This window comes from Coregonus clupeaformis, chromosome 33 (assembly GCF_020615455.1).
Source record: "Coregonus clupeaformis isolate EN_2021a chromosome 33, ASM2061545v1, whole genome shotgun sequence".
Taxonomy (NCBI): Eukaryota; Metazoa; Chordata; class Actinopteri; order Salmoniformes; family Salmonidae; genus Coregonus; species Coregonus clupeaformis.
The window spans coordinates 33,885,649-33,908,291 of NC_059224.1; the positions used below are offsets into that span (position 1 = coordinate 33,885,649).

The window sequence follows — 22,643 nt, forward strand, 5'->3', positions numbered from 1 at the left end:
CCCCGTGCCCAAGGACTCTAAGATAACCTGCCTAAATGACTACCGACCCGTAGCACTGACGTCTGTAGCCATGAAGTGCTTTGAAAGGCTGGTCATGGCTCACATCAATAGCATTATCCCAGAAACCCTAGACCCACTCCAATTTGCATACCGCCCCAACAGATCCACAGATGATGCAATCTCTATTGCACTCCACACTGCCCTTTCCCACCTGGACAAGAGGAACACCTACGTGAGAATGCTATTCATTGACTACAGCTCAGCATTCAACACCATAGTGCCCTCTAAGCTCATCACTAAGCTAGGGATCCTGGGACTAAACACCTCCCTCTGCAACTGGATCCTGGACTTCCTGGCGGGCCGCCCCCAGGTGGTAAGGGTAGGTAACAACACATCTGCCACACTGATCCTCAACACGGGGGCCCCTCAGGGGTGCGTGCTCAGTCCCCTCCTGTACTCCCTGTTCACCCATGACTGCATGGCCAGGCACGACTCCAACACCATCATTAAGTTTGCCGACGACACAACAGTGGTAGGCCTGATCACCGACAATGATGAGACAGCCTATAGGGAGGAGGTCAGAGACCTGGCCGTGTGGTGCCAGGACAACAACCTCTCCCTCAACGTGACCAAGACAAAGGAGATGATTGTGGACTACAGGAAAAAAAAAGAGGACTGAGCACGCCCCCATTCTCATCGACGGGCTGTAGTGGAACAGGTTGAGAGCTTCAAGTTCCTTGGTGTCCACATCACCAACGAACTATCATGGTCCAAACACACCAAGACAGTCGTGAAGAGGGCACGACAAAGCCTATTCCCCCTCAGGAGACTGAAAAGATTTGGCATGGGTCCTCAGATCCTCAAAAAAATTCTACAGCTGCACCATCGAGAGCATCCTGACTGGTTGCATCACCGCCTGTTATGGCAACTGCTTGGCCTCCGACCGCAAGGCACTACAGAGGGTAGTGCGTACGGCCCAGTACATCACTGGGGCCAAGCTTCCTGCCATCCAGGACCTCTATACCAGGCGGTGTCAGAGGAAGGCCCTCAAAATTGTCAAAGACTCCAGCCACCCTAGTCATAGACTGTTCTCTCTGCTACCGCACGGCAAGCGGTACCGGAGTGCCAAGTCTAGGTCCAAAAGACTTCAACAGCTTCTACCCCCAAGCCATAAGACTCCTGAACAGCTAATCATGGCTACCCGGACTATTTGCACTGCCCCCCCACCCCATCCTTTTTACGCTGCTGCTACTCTGTTAATTATTTATGCATAGTCACTTTAACTCTACCCACATGTACATATTACCTCAACTACCTCAACTAGCCGGTGCCCCCGCACATTGACTCTGCAACGGTACCCCCCTGTATATATAGCCTCCATACTGTCACTTTATTTTACTTCTGCTCTTTTTTTTCTCAACACTTTTTTTTGTTGTTTTATTTTTACTTTTTTTGTTAAAAATAAATGCACTGTTGTTTAAGGGCTGTAAGTACGCATTTCACTGTAATGTCTGCACCTGTTGTATTCGGCGCATGTGACCAATAAAATTTGATTTGATTTGAAAACATCACTGCTCTAGAGGAGATCTGCATGGAGGAATGGGCCAAAATACCAGCAACAGTGTGTGAAAACCTTGAAGACTTACAGAAACCGTTTGACCTGTGTCATTGCCAACAAAGGGTATATAACAAAGTATTGAGAAACTTTTGTTATTGACCAAATACTTATTTTCCACCATAATTTGCAAATGAATTCATAAAAAATCCTACAATGTGATTTTCTGGATTTTTTCCCCTCATTTGGTATGTCATAGTTGACGTGTACCTATGATGAAAATTACAGGCCTCTCTCATCTTTTTAAGTGGGAGAACTTGCACAATTGGTGGCTGACTAAATACTTTTTTCCCCCACTGTGTGTGTGTGTGTATATATATATATATATATATATATTTCTTTCTATATATACAGTGAGGGAAAAAAGTATTTGATCCCCTGCTGATTTTGTACGTTTGCCCACTGACGAAGAAATGATCAGTCTATCATTTTAATGGTAGGTTTATTTGAACAGTGAGAGACAGAATAACAAAAAAATCCAGAATAAAGCATGTCTAAAATGTTATAAATTGATTTGCATTTTAATGAGGGAAATAAGTATTTGACCCCCTCTCAATTAGAAAGATTTCTGGCTCCCAGGTGTCTTTTATACAGGTAACGAGCTGAGATTAGGAGCACACTCTTAAAGGGAGTGCTCCTAATCTCAGTTTGTTACCTGTATAAAAGACCCCTGTCCACAGACGCAATCAATAAATCAGATTCCAAACTCTCCACCATGGCCAAGACCAAAAGAGCTCTCCAAGGATGTCAGCGACAAGATTGTAGACCTACACGAGGCTGGAATGGGCTACAAGACCATCGTCAAGCAGCTTGGTGAGAAGGTGACAACAGTTGTTGCGATTATTCGCAAATGGAAGAAACACAAAAGAACTGTCAATCTCCCTCGGCGTGGGGCTCCATGTGAAAGTGTTGTGGTCAGATGTGACCAAAATTTTGCTCTTTGGCATCAACTCAACTCGCCGTGTTTGGAGGAGGAGGAATGCTGCCTATGACCCCAAGAACACTAACCCCACCGTCAAACATGGAGGTGGAAACATTATGCTTTGGGGGTGTTTTTCTGCTAAGGGGACAGGACAACTTCACCGCAACAAAAGGGACAATGGACGGGGCCATGTACCGTCAAATCTTGGGTGAGAACCTCCTTCCCTCAGCCAGGGCATTGAAAATGGGTAGTGGATGGGTATTCCAGCATGACAATCAAATACTTTTTTCCCCTCACTGTACACACACACATAAATACATATACATACACACACACACACACACACACACATCCTTTAAAATTTTTTATTTCCCTTCATTACTTTCCAACCCCACGACCCCTTCCCTAATTGGAGTAAACTAGTGAACAACAACGCTTAGGCCTCTACTTCCAGCTTATACATACTATATACATTTTATGGACACAGTCAATTTTACAATAATTATATTTTGTTTGTTTTTACTCCTGAACTTCCTCTACCGTCAACCTCTCCGATCATTTTCATGATGTCCATCCGATTTGCTTCTATATGCCATATCTTTCTAACTGTGCTCTTTCACAAAAGCTCTCAACCTATAACCCATATACTTATTATGGACACAATATGCTTTACATTAGTTATCCTGTTGTTGTTGTTAGTTGTTGTTAGTTGTCATTAGTCCCATCCTTCAGCTCCATTCAACACCTCCCATCTATCTCTTAACACCATCCATATTGGATTTCTATTTGCCATATATTTTTCAACTGTACTGTGATGTTTCACAAATGTTCTGAAACCTTCTATTCTCATTGTTTCTACAGATTGTAAATTGAAAATAAACATTTTTGCTAAAAGTATTATTATATTATTGATTGGTTGACTATGACTTTTCAGATCACCCAGTAGTGCTATCTGCAGGGTTAGCTCCAGGTAAATATTGCAATCCTTCAGCCATTCCTGGACCTGTGACCAAAAACAAGCTACAAATGGACAGTACCAAAACAAATGATCTAATGATTCTGTCTCTTCGCAGCAAAATCTGCAGAGCTGGGAATATTGTATCCCCCATATAAATAACATTCTATTGGTAGCAAGAATTGTATATAATAATTTAAATTGAAAAATTCTAAGTTTTGAATCCGCCGTCGTTTTGCGGATCAGTTCATAAAAAGTATGCCATGGAATCGGTACGTCAAAAATCTCTTCCCAACTATTTTGCAATTTATGGAACGGCTGTCAATCCTTTGGTCCTTAAATATAACTGGCATACTTTTTTATTTATCACAATTTTCTTTAACCAATTATGTTTCATGCAGGGCCGACAGACAAGTTCCTTACTTTTTCCCCCTTCCACTTTCCTCTTCCATTTTTGTGGTAATGCTGCAATTATTTGGATGTAATTTTGGGTAGAGCAGACATTTCCACATGTTTTTGTTAGCTGCATGTGTGACATAACTCCACCAGACCTACCAATGATATCATTTACGAAGATAATACCATTTTTATTTTAATAAAAAAATAATGCTTTTTTTTTTATCAATTAGTATATTTGAGTTTAACCACAATATTTGTTGCATTGTTTGTTCTTTCGTTTCTGGAGGATTCAATTGAAATTGCAACCAACTTTATATGGCTTGTTTTAGAAATAGTGATATTTGGGAGATTATTTCCTTTTCAAATAACTGAAAGTGAGAGGTTGTAATCTGAATAAAGGGAAAAATACCATTCTTGAACATGGGGTGAGACAATCTTTCTAATTTGCTAGAGAACCAGTTCGGATTTAAGTATAACTTTTGTATGACTGAAGTTTTTAGTGATATCCAGGCTCTGTCGTAGCCGGCTGCGACCGGGAGACCCATGGGGCGGCGCACAATTGGCCCAGTGTCGTCCAGGGTAGGGGAGGGAATGGCCGGCAGGGATGTAGCTCAGTTGGTAGAGCATGGTGTTTGTAACACCAGGGTTGTGGGTTCGATTCCCACGGGGGGCCAGTATGAAAAAAAAAAGAAACAAGTATGCACTCACTAACTGTAAGTCGCTCTGGATAAGAGCGTCTGTTAAATGACTAAAATGTTTTTAAATTTTTTTTTTAATGTGATAGGTCTAATGCTTTAATATTTAATAATTTCTGTCCTCCAAATTCATTATATAAATAGGCCCGTTTAATTTCGTCTGGCTTGCCGTTCCAAATAAAATTGAATATTATATTTTCTCATATAATTTAAAAAACTGTACGCTAGGCGTAGGCAAGACCATAAGCAAATAGGTAAACTGGGATAATACTAAAGAGTTAATCAGGGTGATTTCGCCACAAATAGACAGGTATTTACCTTTCCACGGTAGCAAGATCTTTTCTATTTTTGCTAACTTTCTATTAAAATGTATTGGAGTGAGATCATTTATTTCATTTGGGATATGTATTTTGAGTATATCCACATCACCATCAGACCATTTTATTGGTAAACTACATGGTAATATAAATGATTTATTATTTAGTGATCCAATACGTAATATAGTACATTTATCACAATTCGGTTGTAATCCAGAGAGGTTAGAAAATGTATTTAGATCCTCTATGAGGCTGTGGAGGGATTCAAGTTGTGGATTTAAAAGAAAACATGAATCATCAGCGTACAATGACACCTTGTAACGATCCCGGCAGTCTGAGTCGGGTCCTGTCTGTGGACTAGTTTTTCTGCTCGTGATCTCCAGTTTCCCGAGGGTTCTGGAACGCTCCGGGGAGCTCTCTTGATTTCCGCACCTGCATCCCATCAGCAATCTGCACACCTGGTCCTGATCATCACCCTTCTTAGGCTCTGGCCTAACATCCATTCCCTGCCGGATCGTTAGCCATGAACAGTAGGTTTACCAGAGTATCAGTCGTAGAGCTTCTAGCGTTAGTTTTGTTGTTTTGCACTTTGTTGATTTGTTGGTTACTTACCTCCGTTTTGTTCCATCTGCAGTCACTCGTCCGGAACCTTCATCCAACCTCTGCCTGGTGGTCGGCGGCTGCCGAGCCATGATCGGATCAACCACTGCACCCCCAACAACTAATCAACGCCGCCCGCTCTGTTCCCTGGATTATTCAGCATCACTCTTGAACTTGTAAATAAACACTCACCTTCGTTTCAACTTACCTTGTCCTGGTCTGCTTCTGGGTTCTGGCTTTGTAACTCGTGACAGAACGATCCGGCCATATGATTGTGCCATCAACCTGTTCCCTGGAGCTGTCTACCCCAAGGGAAGGTTATACAGTATCTCCCGCCCTGAACGTGAGGCTTTGGAGACCTACATCAAGGAGTCCCTAGCTGCTGGTCTCGTTCGTCCCTCGTCATCACCCCTGGGGGCAGGATTCTTCTTTGTGGGTAAGAAGGATGGCTCTCTTCGACCGTGTATTGATTATCGGGGGTTGAATGACATCACGGTCAAGAACAAGTATCCCCTGCCCTTGATGAGTTCTGCCTTCGACTCCTTACAGGGTGCTACGGTGTTCACCAAGCTAGACCTACGCAATGCGTATCACATGGTCCGGATCAGAGAGGGAGACGAGTGGTTGACGGGTTTCAATACACCGATGGGTCACTCGAGTATCAGGTGATGCCGTTTGGACTGACCAATGCTCCAGCGGTATTCCAGAGTATGGTGAACGACGTCCTGAGAGATATGATCGGTCTCTTTGTGTTTGTTTATCTGGATGACATTCTGATCTTCTCGAAGGAACCTTCCGACCACGTCCAGCATGTCCGGCAGGTTTTGCAGCGATTGTTGGAGAATCGCCTGTTCGTGAAGGCCGAGAAGTGCGAGTTTCACGCCCACACGACATCCTTTCTCGGGTACATCATCTCCAGGGGAGAGATTAGGATGGACCAGGAGAAGGTTAGAGCGGTTCTGGAATGGGCCCAGCCCGGTACGAGATTGCAGCTCCAGAGATTTTTGGGGTTTGCGAATTTCTACCGCAGATTCATCCGGGATTACAGCCGTGTGGCCGCTCCGTTAACTGCCTTGACTTCCAGTATCAGGAGCTTCAAGTGGAATCCGGAGGCGGATCGAGCGTTTCTGGATTTGAAGAGGCGATTCACCAACGCACCGATTCTCTCTCAACCGGACACGGCCCGTCAGTTCGTCGTTGAAGTGGACGCGTCTGATGTGGGAGTTGGCGCCATCCTGTCGCAGCGATGCTCCACGGACAGTAAACTCCATCCCTGCGCCTACTACTCTCGTCGCCTTTCGCCTGCGGAGAGGAATTACGATGTGGGTAACCGGGAGCTTCTCGCGGTGAAACTTGCCTTGGAGGAGTGGCGCCACTGGTTGGAGGGGGCGGAGCAACCGTTTATTGTCTGGACTGACCACAAGAATCTTGCTTACGTGCAATCGGCTAGACGTCTCAACTCCCGTCAGGCCAGGTGGTCGTTGTTTTTCGGACGATTCAATTTTTTCCCTGACGTTCCGACCTGGATCTAAGAACGGCAAGGCGGACGCCTTGTCTCGGATGTTCTCCAAGACGGAGGAGAGTGGGTCCAAGACCGAGACAATTCTCCCCCGGAACTGCGTCGTGGGAGCTGTTAGGTGGAAGATTGAGGAGGAGGTGATGGCGGCCCTTCGGACGCAGCCCGGTCCCGGTAACGGTCCACCCGGTCGGTTGTTTGTGCCTGAGTCGGTTCGTCCCTGCGGTCCTCAAATGGTCCCACGCCAGCAAGATGGCTTGTCACCCTGGCGTGGCTCGGACGATGGCGCTTCTTCGCAGACGTTTTTGGTGGCCTGCCATGGCCGAGGATACTCGGGGTTATGTTGCTGCCTGTCCAGTGTGTGCGCAGAATAAGAGTACCAATCGGCCCAGCTCTGGACTACTTCACCCCCTTCCTATTCCCCGGCGACCATGGTCGCATCTGGCCCCTGGACTTTGTCACTGGGTTGCCCGCTTCTGAGGGGAACACGGTCGTTCTGACTATCGTGGACAGATTCAGCAAGTTCGCCCACTTTGTGCCAATTGCCAAGCTTCCCTCTGCCTCGGAGACGTCCGAGATCCTGGTTAGGGAGGTTTTCAGGGTCCACGGTTTGCCCAGTGATATCGTTTTCCGACCGTGGCCCTCAGTTTACCTCTGCTGTCTGGAAGTCCTTCTGTTTGGCCATTGGAGCTACAGTCAGTCTCACATCTGGTTTTCACCCCCAATCTAATGGGCAGGCGGAGAGAGCCAACCAGAAGATGGAATCCACGCTACGCTGCCTGGCCTCTTCCAACCCCACCTCCTGGGTCTCTCAGTTGCCTTGGGTTGAGTATGCCCACAATACTCTCCCTACATCTGCCACTGGGATGTCTCCCTTCCAGTGCCTGTATGGCTACCAACCTCCCTTGTTCCCTTCTCAGGAGAAGGAGCTCTCAGTGCCTTCTGTTCAGGCCCATATTCGTCGTTGCCACCGGACCTGGCATCGGGCCAGAAAGGCACTCCTTAGAGTTTCGGACCGGTATCAGCTCCAGACGAATCGTCGCCGGATCCCCGCTCCCACCTATACCATCGGAGATAGGGTCTGGTTGGCCACACGGGATCTTCCTTTACGGACTGAGTCTAGGAAGTTGTTACCGAAGTTCATTGGTCCGTTTGTGGTGGAGAAGGTGATCAATCCGGTGGCAGTTCGACTCAAACTCCCGAGGACGCTCAGAGTCCATCCCACCTTTCATGTCTCCTGCCTCAAGCCTGTTTTCCTCAGTCCTCTGTTGCCTCCTCCGCCTCCTCCTCCTCCTCCTCGGATGATCGGAGGTGGTCCTGCCTACACGGTGCGACGCATCATGGATTCCAGACGGCGGGGCCGGGGTTTCCAGTATCTCGTGGACTGGGAGGGGTATGGTCCTGAAGAGAGGAGTTGGATTCCGCGGCGACAGATCCTAGATGCTGACCTCATCCGTGACTTCTACCGCCTCCATCCTGGCGCTCCGGGAGTCCGCCCGGTGGCGTTCGGCCGGAGGGGGGTACTGTAACGATCCCGGCAGTCTGAGTCGGGTCCTGTCTGTGGACTAGTTTTTCTGCTCGTGATCTCCAGTTTCCCGAGGGTTCTGGAACGCTCCGGGGAGCTCTCTTGATTTCCGCACCTGCATCCCATCAGCAATCTGCACACCTGGTCCTGATCATCACCCTTCTTAGGCTCTGGCCTAACATCCATTCCCTGCCGGATCGTTAGCCATGAACAGTAGGTTTACCAGAGTATCAGTCGTAGAGCTTCTAGCGTTAGTTTTGTTGTTTTGCACTTTGTTGATTTGTTGGTTACTTACCTCCGTTTTGTTCCATCTGCAGTCACTCGTCCGGAACCTTCATCCAACCTCTGCCTGGTGGTCGGCGGCTGCCGAGCCATGATCGGATCAACCACTGCACCCCCAACAACTAATCAACGCCGCCCGCTCTGTTCCCTGGATTATTCAGCATCACTCTTGAACTTGTAAATAAACACTCACCTTCGTTTCAACTTACCTTGTCCTGGTCTGCTTCTGGGTTCTGGCTTTGTAACTCGTGACACACCTTTGTTTTTAAACCCTGGATTTCTAATCCCTTGATATTATTGTTGGTTCTGATTTTAATAGCTAACATTTCGATGGCCATAATAAATAGATATGCCGATAGTGGACAATCTTGTTTTACTCCTCTTTACAGTTTAAAACTTTCTGAGAAATAGCCATTATTACTATTTTACACCTAGGGTTACTATACATGATTTTAACCCATTTGATAAGAGATTCTCCAAAATTGAAATGCTCCAGGCATTTATATATAAACTCCAGTCGTACTTTATCAAATGCCTTTTCAAAGTTTGCTATGAATAGCAGGCCTGGTTTCCCTGATTTTTCATAGTGTTCTATTGCTTCCAGTACTTGCCTTATATTATCTCCAATATATCGTCCATGTAAAAAACCTGTCTGATTAGAATGAATAATGTCTGACAATACCTTTTTAATTCTATGCGCTATACATTTTGATAGAATTTTTGCATCACAACACTGAAGTGTAAGGGGCCTCCAATTTCTTTATGGACTGGATCTTTAAATTTCCTACTTGTAACCTGTTTCAGTAATAATGAAATCAGACCTTCTTGAGTGTCGGATAATCTACCATTTACATAGGAGTGGTTAAAACATGCTAATAACAGTCCTCTGAGTATATCAAAAAAGGTTTGGTATACCTCGACTGGTATGCCATCCAACCCTGGAGTTTTCCCGGACTTAGTCTTTAATTTCATCCAGAAGTTCCTCCTCTAATTTCACCTTCACATGAGTCTTTCTGTATGGCTGTTAATTTTACATTATCAATAGAAAAAAATCCCTACAATTAGCTTCAGTTAGAGGAGATGGAAGCGACTGAAACGAAAACATATGCTTAAAGTACTTTGCTTCCTCCTTCAAAATATAATTTGGTGAATCATGGGTGACTCCGTCATTTGTAACCAGTTTCAGTAAATTATTTTAGGTAGCATTTCTATGTTAAAGATTTAAAAAAAAAAAAAAATGGTGCATTTTTCCCCATTTTCCATCCAGTCTGTTTGCAGTTTGCTTTATTTTTATAATATATTACACTTGATCTTTCTTGAATAAGTTTCTCCATTTCTTTTTTTTCCTCTAATTTATTCTGAGCCTCTATGTTACAGTTTTTATTGCTATCTATCGGTTCTGTTAGACTTTCTATTACCTTTGTTAGTATGAACTCTTTTGACCTAAATTGCTTTTGTTTTCGAGATGAGTACTGAATTGCATGGCCTCTAAAGGCACATTTAAAGGTGTCCCATACAATAAGGGGATTTGCTGTACCTATGTTATGTCGGAAGAAAATGTTATAAATTCCTCTGTCCTAGTTAAAAACAAGTTATCATCCAATAGGCTTTGATTAATTTTCCAATGTCCTCGCCCACGTGGAAATTCAGTAAGAGTAATGTATATGCCAATTATATGATGGTCCGACCGCATTCTGTCCCCTATCAACACTTTTTAAACTTTTGGTGCCAACGAGAATGACATAAGAAAGAAGTCAATACGACAAGCTTGAATGAGTCTCCGCCATGTATATCTCACTAGGTCAGGATATTTAAGCCTCCATATATCTACTAGTTCTAATGTATCTATTACATTAATGATTCCCTTAAGAGCATGAGGGTGATAGTTTGTAGTGTGATTTCCTTTACGGTCCATTGAGCTATTTAAAACAGTATTATAATCTCCCACTATAATAATAGACTCTTGTATTGCTTGCAGAGTTGATAATGTATTATATATATTGTCAAAGAAGTGTGGATCATCATTATTTGGTCCGTAAAGGTTAACGAGCCATATCTGTTGTTTATGGTCCAATAACATATTTAAAATCATCCATCTACCTTGCGGATCTGTTTGGACAATTTGCACATTCGGATCGAAATTACTGTTAATTAATATCATCACCCCTTTTGAGTTTCTTTGCCCATGGGAGAAGTATATTTCGCCCCCCACCAGTCCTTTTTCCACATAACTTCATCTAGAATTGTTGAATGAGTTTCCTGTAAACAATAGATATTATATTCCTTCTCTTTGAGCCATGTAAATATTGTTCTTCTTTTGTTATTATCTGCTAAGCCATTACAATTATCTGACTATACTTATACTTATCACCACTTACCATAATGAGATACAAGTTTCAAATCTATTTATCATAATATCTGTTTGTACATTTACCAATAAAAAATACCATAGTGATTGAGCTCCTTAGCCCTTTTCTGTCTGTAGGACTGTGGAATCAGCAGCAGAATGACAGAGGTTACAATAATTGCACCATATTCCCTATAGCAGTGTTTCTTCATCCTGGTATTGTGGACCCAAAGGGGTGCACATTTCTGTTTTTGCCTTAGCACTACAAACCTGATTCAAATCATCAAAGCTTGATGAGGAGTTAATCGTTTGAATCAGCGGTGTAGTGCTAGGGCAAAGACAAACATGTAACCTCTGTCATTCTGCTGCAGATTCCACAGTCCTCCAGACAGAACAGGGCTGAGGAGCTTAGTCCCTGTCACAGCAGTAGAGGACACTGCATCTTGCCCTCCTGTCCCAAAGCTACAGCCCAATTTCAGCAGTCTGTGATTCATACACACAAGAGGCACAGAGTGCTGCAGGATCGTCCTGATCCGGATCATTCACTGCCCTGTAAATGGCCATGTGAAAAGAGCGTTACAGTGTTATTGTATGGTGCTCTCCTCCGAACAAGCCACTTTAGTTCGGACTTTCTTATTGTCGTATTTTACACCAGACATTATTGGACCAAAGGATCGTCTTCATAATGGCATTGCACCCGCTTGGAGAGAGTTTTAGAGCCTCCTAAAATTGGTTCCCTGTGGGCACTTGTTTGTCCTGTTTTCATTATAAGTGACTTAACAACCATGCAGCACCACTTCACGCCAACGTGTTGGCTTATAGCTGATGCACATGGGCACCCGACAAGTCCAAAAAATTTAATAACTGAGATAGTTTGACACAGCCAATTGATCAAAGTTAGCTTTCCTCCCTTGTCTTTTTATGAATATGAGATTTTAATAGCCATGGCATAATGGCAGACATTTTACAGTAAATGTTCATCCTATTTTTCAGACTTAGATTTGATTAACAGAGACAAATTGACTGATTTATTCATAAGGAACTAATATATATATATATATATATATATATATATATATATACACACACACACACACACACACACACACACACACACACACACACACATAAGGAACCTTGGTGTCAATTAATCTGATATCATAACTTCTCTAACCCTTCAACAACGGTCATTTTTGAGTAGTTTGCACTTGAGAATAAACTGTCCCAGACTGCCTTAAACTGTGTTGTGTACCGTGAATACTTGTGATGCAGAAACCATTGCAATGATTTAGGCTATTGCACTCAAATACTGGCAGCAGGTGGCAGGTGCTGGCAATGTGGCTGTGTACACACTGTATTACGATTGGAAAAACATTCTGTACTCTCCAGACTAGAGCAGCTGTGACTGTTCCTCCTTCACTGACATTAATCTGACTTCTAGCTTATAGGTTTTCCCTCTTGACTGACTGGTCATCAATCTACTGTCCCTCTAAATAACAGTAACCTTGATGACATGCTAAATATGCAGAGACCTAGGCGTTTTATGTGTCACAAATGCTACTCTATTTCCTATACAGTGCACTACTTTTGATCGTGGAAACTGGTCAAAAGTAGTGCACTATAAAGGGAATAGGGTGCCATTTGGGACTCAACGTTTGCAAATATCTATCTGAAATTTAGCCAGACATTTTTCAAACATGAGAGCTCCCAATGGAAGTAATTCTATACATTATTTACACTCATCACAATGACCTAGCCCAGGGATGGGCAACTGGAGGCACGTGGGCCGCCCCCCTTTTGCACACCCTCGGATCACTCCCCCCCCACCAAAAAAATATTATACAACTGTTTTTTTTCTTCTCTATACTCAGTTGGAGTCTTAACTTACTGTTGCAAGTTAGAATACACAAGGTGCAATTTCAAAATGTGTTTGTGCATCAGCAGTTTTTCTCTTGTTATGTCAGTCACTGATAGTCACTCAATTAACATTTTTAGATTGTTAAGTTAGTTTAGCGGCCATTTATCTAAACTTAGAGTAATCATAGTCTAATTACCGCCCGGGGGGCCCCCATTGATTTTATTTGTCATTCTCGCTCAGATATCATATTAAAAACTGCAAACATTTCTCTCCAAGGTAGAGGAAGTTCAGGAGTAAATTGACTGTGTCCATAAAATATGTATAGTATGTACAGTGGGGAGAACAAGTATTTGATACACTGCCGATTTTGCAGGTTTTCCTACTTACAAAGCATGTAGAGGTCTGTAATTTTTATCATAGGTACACTTCAACTGTGAGAGACGGAAATTCACATTGTATAATTAAGTAATTAATTTGCATTTTATTGCATGACATAAGTATTTGATATACCAGGATTGCACACACTGCAGCAGGGATTTTGGCCCACTCCTCCATACAGACCTTCTCCAGATCCTTCAGGTTTCGGGGCTGTCGCTGGGCAATACGGACTTTCAGCTCCCTCCAAAGATTTTCTATTGGGTTCAGGTCTGGAGACTGGCTAGGCCACTCCAGGACCTTGAGATGCTTCTTACGGAGCCACTCAGTTGCCCTGGCTGTGTGTTTCGGGTCGTTGTCATGCTGGAAGACCCAGCCACGACCCATCTTCAATGCTCTAACTGAGGGAAGGAGGTTGTTGGCCAAGATCTCGCGATACATGGCCCCATCTATCCTCCCTTCAATACGGTGCAGTCGTCCTGTCCCCTTTGCAGAAAAGCATCCCCAAAGAATGAGGTTTCCACCTCCATGCTTCACGGTTGGGATGGTGTTCTTGGGGTTGTACTCATCCTTCTTCTTCCTCCAAACACGGCGAGTGGAGTTTAGACCAAAAAGCTATATTTTTGTCTCATCAGACCACATGACCTTCTCCCATTCCTCCTCTGGATCATCCAGATGGTCATTGGCAAACTTCCGACGGACCTGGACATGCGCTGGCTTGAGCAGGGGGACCTTGCGTGCGCTGCAGGATTTTAATCCATGACGGCGTAGTGTGTTACTAATGGTTTTCTTTGAGACTGTGGTCCCAGCTCTCTTCAGGTCATTGACCAGGTCCTGCTGTGTAGTTCTGGGCTAATCCCTCACCTTCCTCATGATCATTGATGCCCCACGAGGTGAGATCTTGCATGGAGCCCCAGACCGAGGGTGATTGACCGTCATCTTGAACTTCTTCCATTTTCTAATAATTGCGCCAACAGTTGTTGCCTTCTCACCAAGCCGCTTGCCTATTGTCCTGTAGCCCATCCCAGCCTTGTGCAGGTCTACAATTTTATCCCTGATGTCCTTACACAGCTCTCTGGTCTTCGCCATTGTGGAGAGGTTGGAGTCTGTTTGATTGAGTGTGTGGACAGGTGTCTTTTATACAGGTAACGAGTTCAAACAGGTGCAGTTAATACAGGTAATGAGTGGAGAACAGGAGGGCTTCTTAAAGAAAAACTAACAGGTCTGTGAGAGCCGGAATTCTTACTGGTTGGTAGGTGATCAAATACTTATGTCATGCAATAAAATGCAAATTAATTACTTAAAAGTCATACGATGTGATTTTCCGTCTCTCACAGTTGAAGTGTACCTATGATAAAAAATTACAGACCTCTACATGCTTTGTAAGTAGGAAAACCTGCAAAATCGGCAGTGTATCAAATACTTGTTCTCCCCACTCTATAAGCTGGAAGTTGAGGCCTAAGCATTGTTGTTCACTAGTTTACTCAAATTAGGGAAGGGGTGGTGGGGTTGGAAAGTAATGAAGGGAAATATTTTTTTTTTAAGGATATGTATGTATGTATATATTTACACTGCTCAAAAAAATAAAGGGAACACTTAAACAACACAATGTAACTCCAAGTCAATCACATTTCTGTGAAATCAAACTGTCCACTTAGGAAGCAACACTGATTGGCAAATTTCACATGCTGTTGTGCAAATGGAATAGACAACAGCTGGAAATTATAGGCAATTAGCAAGACACCCCCAATAAAGAAGTGGTTCTGCAGGTGGTGACCACAGACCACTTCTCAGTTCCTATGCTTCCTGGCTGATGGTTTGGTCACTTTTGAATGCTGCCGGTGCTTTCACTCTAGTGGTAGCATGAGATGGAGTCTACAACCCACACAAGTAGCTCAGGTAGTGCAGCTCATCCAGGATGGCACATTAATGCGAGCTGTGACAAGAAGGTTTGCTGTGTCTGTCAGCGTAGTGTCCAGAGCATGGAGGCGCTACCAGGAGACAGGCCAGTACATCAGGAGACGTGGAGGAGGCCGTAGGAGGGCAAAAACCCAGCAGCAGGACCGCCACCTCCACCTTTGTGCAAGGAGGAGCAGGAGGAGCACTGCCAGAGCCCTGCAAAATGACCTCCAGCAGGCCACAAATGTGCATGTGTCTGCTCAAACGGTCAGAAACAGACTCCATGAGGGTGGTATGAGGGTCCGACGTCCACAGGTGGGGGTTGTGCTTACAGCCCAACACCGTGCAGGACGTTTGGCATTTGCCAGAGAACACCAAGATTGGCAAATTCGCCACTGGCGCCCTGTGCTCTTCACAGATGAAAGCAGGTTCACACTGAGCACATGTGACAGACGTGACAGTGTCTGGAGACGCCGTGGAGAATGTTCTGCTGCCTGCAACATCCTCCAGCATGACCGGTTTGGCGGTGGGTCAGTCATGGTGTGGGGTGGTATTTCTTTGGGGGGCCGCACAGCCCTCCATGTGCTCGCCAGAGGTAGCCTGACTGCCATTAGGTACCGAGATGAGATCCTCAGACCCCTTGTGAGACCATATGCTGGTGCGGTTGGCCCTGGGTTCCTCCTAATGCAAGACAATGCTAGACCTCGTGTGGCTGGAGTGTGACAGCAGTTCCTGCAAGAGGAAGGCATTTATGCTATGGACTGGCCCGCCCGTTCCCCAGACCTGAATCCAATTGAGCACATCTGGGACATCATGTCTCACTCCATCCACCAACGCCACGTTGCACCACAGACTGTCCAGGAGTTGGTGGATGCTTTAGTCCAGGTCTGGGAGGAGATCCCTCAGGAGACCATCCGCCACCTCATCAGGAGCATGCCCAGGCGTTGTAGGGAGGTCATACAGGCACGTGGAGGCCACACACACTACTGAGCCTCATTTTGACTTGTTTTAAGGACATCACATCAAAGTTGGATCAGCCTGTAGTGTGGTTTTCCACTTTAATTTTGAGGGTGACTCCAAATCCAGACCTCCATGGGTTGATACATTTGATTTCCATTGATAATTTTTGTGTGATTATTTAAGTATTTAATAAGATTATTTCATTCATTCAGATCTAGGATGTGTTGTTTAAGTGTTCCCTTTATTTTTTTGAGCAGTGTATACAGTGGGGGAAAAAAGTATTTAGTCAGCCACCAATTGTGCAAGTTCTCCCACTTAAAAAGATGAGTGGCCTGTAATTTTCATCATAGGTACACGTCAACTATGACAGACAAAATGAGAAAAAAAATCCAGAAAATCACATTGTAGGATTTTTAATGAATTTATTTGCAAATTATGGTGGAAAATAAGTATTTGGTCAATAACAAAAGTTTCTCAATACTTTGTTATATGACACAGGTCTTTGTTGGCAATGACACAGGTCAAACGTTTTCTGTAAGTCTTCACAAGGTTTTCACACACTGTTGCTGGTATTTTGGCCCATTCCTCCATGCAGATCTCCTCTAGAGCAGTGATGTTTTGGGGCTGTCGCTGGGCAACACGGACTTTCAACTCCCTCCAAAGATTTTCTATGGGGTTGAGATCTGGAGACTGGCTAGGCCACTCCAGGACCCTGAAATGCTTCTTGCGAAGCCACTCCTTCGTTGCCCGGGCGGTGTGTTTGGGATCATTGTCATGCTGAAAGACCCAGCCACGTTTCATCTTCAATGCCCTTGCTGATGGAAGGAGGTTTTCACTCAAAATCACACGATACATTGCCCCATTCATTCTTTCCTTTACACGGATCAGTCGTCCTGGTCCCTTTGCAGAAAAACAGCCCCAAAGCATGATGTTTCCACCCCCATGCTTCACAGTAGGTATGGTGTTCTTTGGATGCAACTCATCATTCTTTGTCCTCCAAACACGACAAGTTCTATTTTGGTTTCATCTGACCATATGACATTCTCCCAATCCTCTTCTGGATCATCCAAATGCACTCTAGCAAACTTCAGACGGGCATGGACATGTACTGGCTTAAGCAGGGGGACACGTCTGGCACTGCAGGATTTGAGTCCCTGGTGGCGTAGTGTGTTACTGATGGTAGACTTTGTTACTTTGGTCCCAGCTCTCTGCAGGTCATTCACTAGGTCCCCCCGTGTGGTTCTGGGATTTTTGCTCACCGTTCTTGTGATCATTTTGACCCCACGGGGTGAGATCTTGCGTGGAGCCCCAGATCGAGGGAGATTATCAGTGGTCTTGTATGTCTTCCATTTCCTAATAATTGCTCCCACAGTTGATTTCTTAAAACCAAGCTGCTTACCTATTGCAGATTCAGTCTTCCCAGCCTGGTGCAGGTCTACAATTTTGTTTCTGGTGTCCTTTGACAGCTCTTTGGTCTTGGCCATAGTGGAGTTTGGAGTGTGACTGTTTGAGGTTGTGGACAGGTGTCTTTTATACTGATAACAAGTTCAAACAGGTGCCATTAATACAGGTAACGAGTGGAGGACAGAGGAGCCTCTTAAAGAAGAAGTTACAGGTCTGTGAGAGCCAGAAATCTTGCTTGTTTGTAGGTGACCAAATACTTATTTTCCACCATAATTTGCAAATAAATTCATTAAAAATCCTACAATGTGATTTTCTCGATTTTTTTTTCTCAATTTGTCTGTCATAGTTGACGTGTACCTATGATGAAAATGACAGGCCTCTCTCATCTTTTTAAAATGGGAGAACTTGCACAATTGGTGGCTGACTAAATACTTTTTTTCCCACTGTATATATGCGAGAAAAAAATAACATATGGGGGATTGGAAGTGATGCAGACAATTACATTGATGGAAGTTACAATCTATCTGCAATATTAAAGCTGATCTACCCCCTAAAAAATATATATATAAATATATATATAAAAATATATATATTTCTCTCCACCCTAAGGCAAAATGTGTAGAATTGCAGGAAATGTGTTATCAAATTCCAAAATCTTCTCTCCGTCCCATGGCAAAATGTGTAGAATTGCATGAAATGAACTCTAAAACTTACACATTTTCTCTTGGGGGGAGGGGCGTGTTGGCACCGCAACTGCAGCCCCTCATGATGAGTTCAGATTTATTGTGGCCCCCACCCCATCAAAGTTGCCCATCCCTGACCTAGCCTATACGGGCAACTTACAGCCTATTTGGGGATAATGGAAATGCTATGACACAGTCTCTGGTGACAGACTGTTGGCCAGCACAGACTTGTTTCTGGGTTCCTGCCGAGATTAACATGCAAACTGCTGGCCATTCATATGATATGGTAACCAAAACAACTATGATTCAGCATGTCAGAGCCTCTAAAGCAATGGTCCAATTACTGGAAGTTATTTGGTACCACATAATCACCATAATGCTTTAGCAGCAGTTAAGAATCTTTCAAGCAGTTTTTCAGGAAATCCAAAGTGACTTGTGGCTAGATCTGTGATAACAATTGGCCTAAAAGCAACATATAACCTCCCACCTATTAATCTTCATTCGGAAAGGGACAACACGCCCTCCACAACTCAACTGTGACAGCCTTTATTCAAGCCTGCTGACACTAAGGTGATTGTCTGTCCCCTCAGAAGCTAATAAGTATTGGTACTGCCAGTCATAACTCATGATTAGTCATAACTAACAGTGGATGTGGTGCCGTTCTCCATTTTATCTCACTAGTTTCTCCATGCTCTCCTTTCCTTCCTCCTTCAGTATCAGTCTATATTAATGTTACTGTTGCATTAAAACAGAAAATTGTCTGTCTTCAATTTACACTGAACAAAAATATAAACGCAACAATTTCAAAGATTTTACTGAGTTACAGTTCATGTAAGGAAATCAGTCAATTGAAATAAATTAATTAGGCCCTAATCTATGGATTTCACATGACTGGGAATACGCATATGCATCTGTTGGCCACAGATACCTTAAAAACAAAAGGTAGGGGCGTGGATCAGAAAACCAGTCAGCTGGTGATATGATCACCTATAAACTTCAATGCCACTTTGATGACTGTAATTTCTTTCTGAGGGTAATGAAACATACTGGCACTTATTCTGGACTGCATACTAAGAACCACTGAACTCATCAATCTCAGGTCAACTTGATATTACATTTAGCCATGCAATGATCATCCACAATGTAAGTGAGACTAGGACTGAGAACCTCTCGCTTTGGAATAAAAACAATTAGGGTTTACTGTCTGGTGTTACCTATTAAAGGAAGTATGTTTTAAACACCTACACAAATATAATACTGTAAAACATTATCATTAATTGACTACGATATGCATTATATTCTCTTACCCTGTTGAGCTGGCCGTTGCATAATAGAACATCAGTGAGCTGTTTCAGGGAATCTTCCATGCCTGTCACAAAAAGCAGGGAGGGCTGTCTGTGGGAGAGCCAGTGATCCACTGCCTGGGCCACCACCCGGCACGCCTGCAGGAGCAGTGAGTGTGGGGGCAGGAGTCTGACATCCCTACTAGCAGACACCACACAGGACAGCAGCTGGCACACCGAGTCTGCCACCACCGACCTGTCCTTGTCCAGGCTAAACCCTCCAGCCTCCACACTCATTGCCTCCCCCTCCAACCTGTTCAGCCCACACAGGCTCTGGAGAAACTGCATGTGGAGCAGCATGGCCTTCCCCCGAGAGCCTGCCTCACACAGGCTAGAGAATGGGATCTGGGGGGGTGTGGTGTCGACAGTTGGGAAGGCTGGCTGGGCACTGGGTTCTGCAGAGTCTTGAGTGGGCAGAAGTGTCTCTGTGTTGTTCTCCATCCCATAGCCGGAGTCCATGTCTGAGTTGAGCAGGTCTTTCACCAAGCCCGGCCCCATGAGGTCCTGAGAGAGAAGGTCCTTGAAGTCATCTCCTGCAGGTTGCACCAAGTAGGACATGCGCTTAATCACTATGCACATCTCATTGTCAGCTTCATTATACATTATGTCACTGAATTAAGCATTAGGCCCTATATCTAAAACATCCTTAATTTTCACACAATTAGCTTTGTCATTAAACCCCATTCAATCATGTCTCTCTCGCCTTTTAAGTAATTCACCATCACCTTGTGTAATTTCATATAGGCCTAATTCTTACGTGTTTTGCACATCAACGGGCCTTGTTTCCAAAGCAACCTTGTGTGTCCATGATGCTCAACTTCATTAATGAGCGAGATGCTCATTGGCCACAATGGCCTTCAGTTCAATAATACACCCGGCTGATAACTAGGGTATGAAAACTAGGCTCCACTCCTCATGTAGACATTGTAATCCAATAACCATCCATGCCAGACATGCTGAGCAGTCCTTTACTAACTGAAAATGAGCTACATTTAAATGAGCATGAATCCTGCTGTTCATCAATTGAACAAAATAATAAAACTGGGAGGCTATTTACTGTGACAGTACAAAACTGCAGCCCTATCCAGAGCCACAGATATATCTAATTCTAAATGCATTGCTATGGGCCTATCCAGCAGACCTAAAGTACAATGGGCCTACTGAGTATACTGTATTCACGTGATTGACCAATAGGAGACTAATTATTATTAAATAAAAATGTGTCATTTAGCAGACGCTCTTATCTAGAGGGACTTACAGGAGCAATTAGGGTTAAGTGCCTTGCTCAAGGGCACATCGACAGATTTTTCACCTAGTCGGCTCGGGGATTAGAACTGCGACCTTTCGGTTACTGGCACAACGCTCTTAACCACTAAGCTACCTGCCGCCCTAATAAAGGAAATGTCTAACATGGGGTATATGCTATTAGTCACACTTTAAAGGAGTGGGGGTTAGCTAGCTACAAACCAGCAGAGGATGAATGAGACCCACCACCAGCTTCTGTTCCACTGGTGTTCTTTGGCTTTGAGAGCATCTGGGTGAGAAGGAGTTCTTGACGCATTCTGAGCACTTCCTCCTGCAGCTTCTGGGCTTTGGTCTTCCAGGCCTCAGTCTGGCTACTCAGCGTGTTGGCCAAATGTTCAGCGTGCCTCCGACCACTTCTCCCGGGAGGTTTACTCTTTATTATGGCAACGGCCACGACAAGTTTAGCTTTTCTAAGACCCCATTCCGCGGTGTCTGTCCCTGAAAGCAAGGGAAAACAATAATGTTGTTGTGTTAATTTGCTAGCTAACTATGCATCTTCTAATCTCGTTCGACACCAGGCACTCCCACCTATGCGCAATTAGCCATCTTCCACGACAATACTGGCGCTAACCGTTAGCCCAATGTTCGCAAGAAGTAGCTTAACTAGCTAGCCCATCAATGTCACGATAATTGGCTACCTAACAATGGAGAATGGTAAACAAACTTTGCGTTAAAGCAAACAAACAACGTCACACTAACAAAAGCTAGCCAAAGTTAGCCACGCAATTTTACCATTGGTAGGAGGACTTCGCTCCATTTTGTGATCCATCATTCAAGCCGAGTTCATCAACACCTGAGGCAAATTACCCCAAGTTATTGGTATTTTACTAACTTCATATAGCTAGCTAACTTGACTATTAACCCCAGTTACTCTTATTCTCGTTGTACTGTAAAAATATCAGATGTGATGCCTACATCAACGAGCACGTTAGCTGGCTAGCTAGGCCATTGTTACTGGTAGGTAGCCTCTCGCGCATGATGATCGCTGTCAATCATATGAAAGCGCGCGTGCATGAGAATGACCAAACCTGCAATTTGTTTTACTGAACATGTTCAGTACTTTCAAATTCTTAGTTGAAGTATTTAGATGCCTAGTGCCCTAGACTTGTCCCCTGTAGCTCAGTTGGTAGAGCATGGTGCTTGCAACGCCAGGGTTGTGGGTTCGTTTCCCGGGGGGGGGCAGTATGAAAATGTATGCACTCACTAATTGTAAGTCGCTCTGTATAAGAGCGTCTGCTAAATGACGTAAATGTATTCTGATGTGACGTTCTTAATGGCTATCTCTTCTCTTCTAGGGTGACCACGTGTCCTCGATTGTGCGGGACAGTCCTGCCCTTTGCCCCGCAATCAAACACCACTAATTTAGAAAAAAAAAAGATAATTGGTCCGGTATTTCAGTCAGACATTCAGACCTCTCTTGCAGTCACGTTGCGCGTATTAAAATATATATCATAATGATGTGGTAGCTTAAGCCTACTGGTGATATTAAACACTTCTCCAATCATTGTTGAGATCTGAGACGACACGTAGGCCAACGTCATAGGCCTATGGTCAACCAATCATATTTCTCAAGTCCTTTCAGGCTAAATTCCAGCTAAAGTTGGAGAGGACAGTTAGGCCTAGCTAACGTGCTTTTGATGAAG

The 22,643-nt window shown here is 44.2% G+C and overlaps 1 protein-coding gene across 1 annotated transcript in view; it reads right to left on the reverse strand.

The window, feature by feature from the left end:
• The window catches only part of LOC121549310 (meiosis-specific protein MEI4), a 65,794-nt gene extending 43,641 nt beyond the window's left edge, over positions 1–22,153 (reverse strand). Inside the window, exons 1-3 of the mRNA XM_041861173.1 lie at positions 21,733–22,153; positions 21,187–21,438; positions 19,660–20,228 (exon numbers count right to left, since the gene is read on the reverse strand). Of these exons, the coding sequence (XP_041717107.1) occupies positions 19,660–20,228; positions 21,187–21,438; positions 21,733–21,772 (861 nt within the window). The 5' untranslated portion in view covers positions 21,773–22,153. The remainder of the gene's footprint in view (positions 1–19,659; positions 20,229–21,186; positions 21,439–21,732) is intronic.
• Positions 22,154–22,643: the final 490 nt, after the last annotated feature.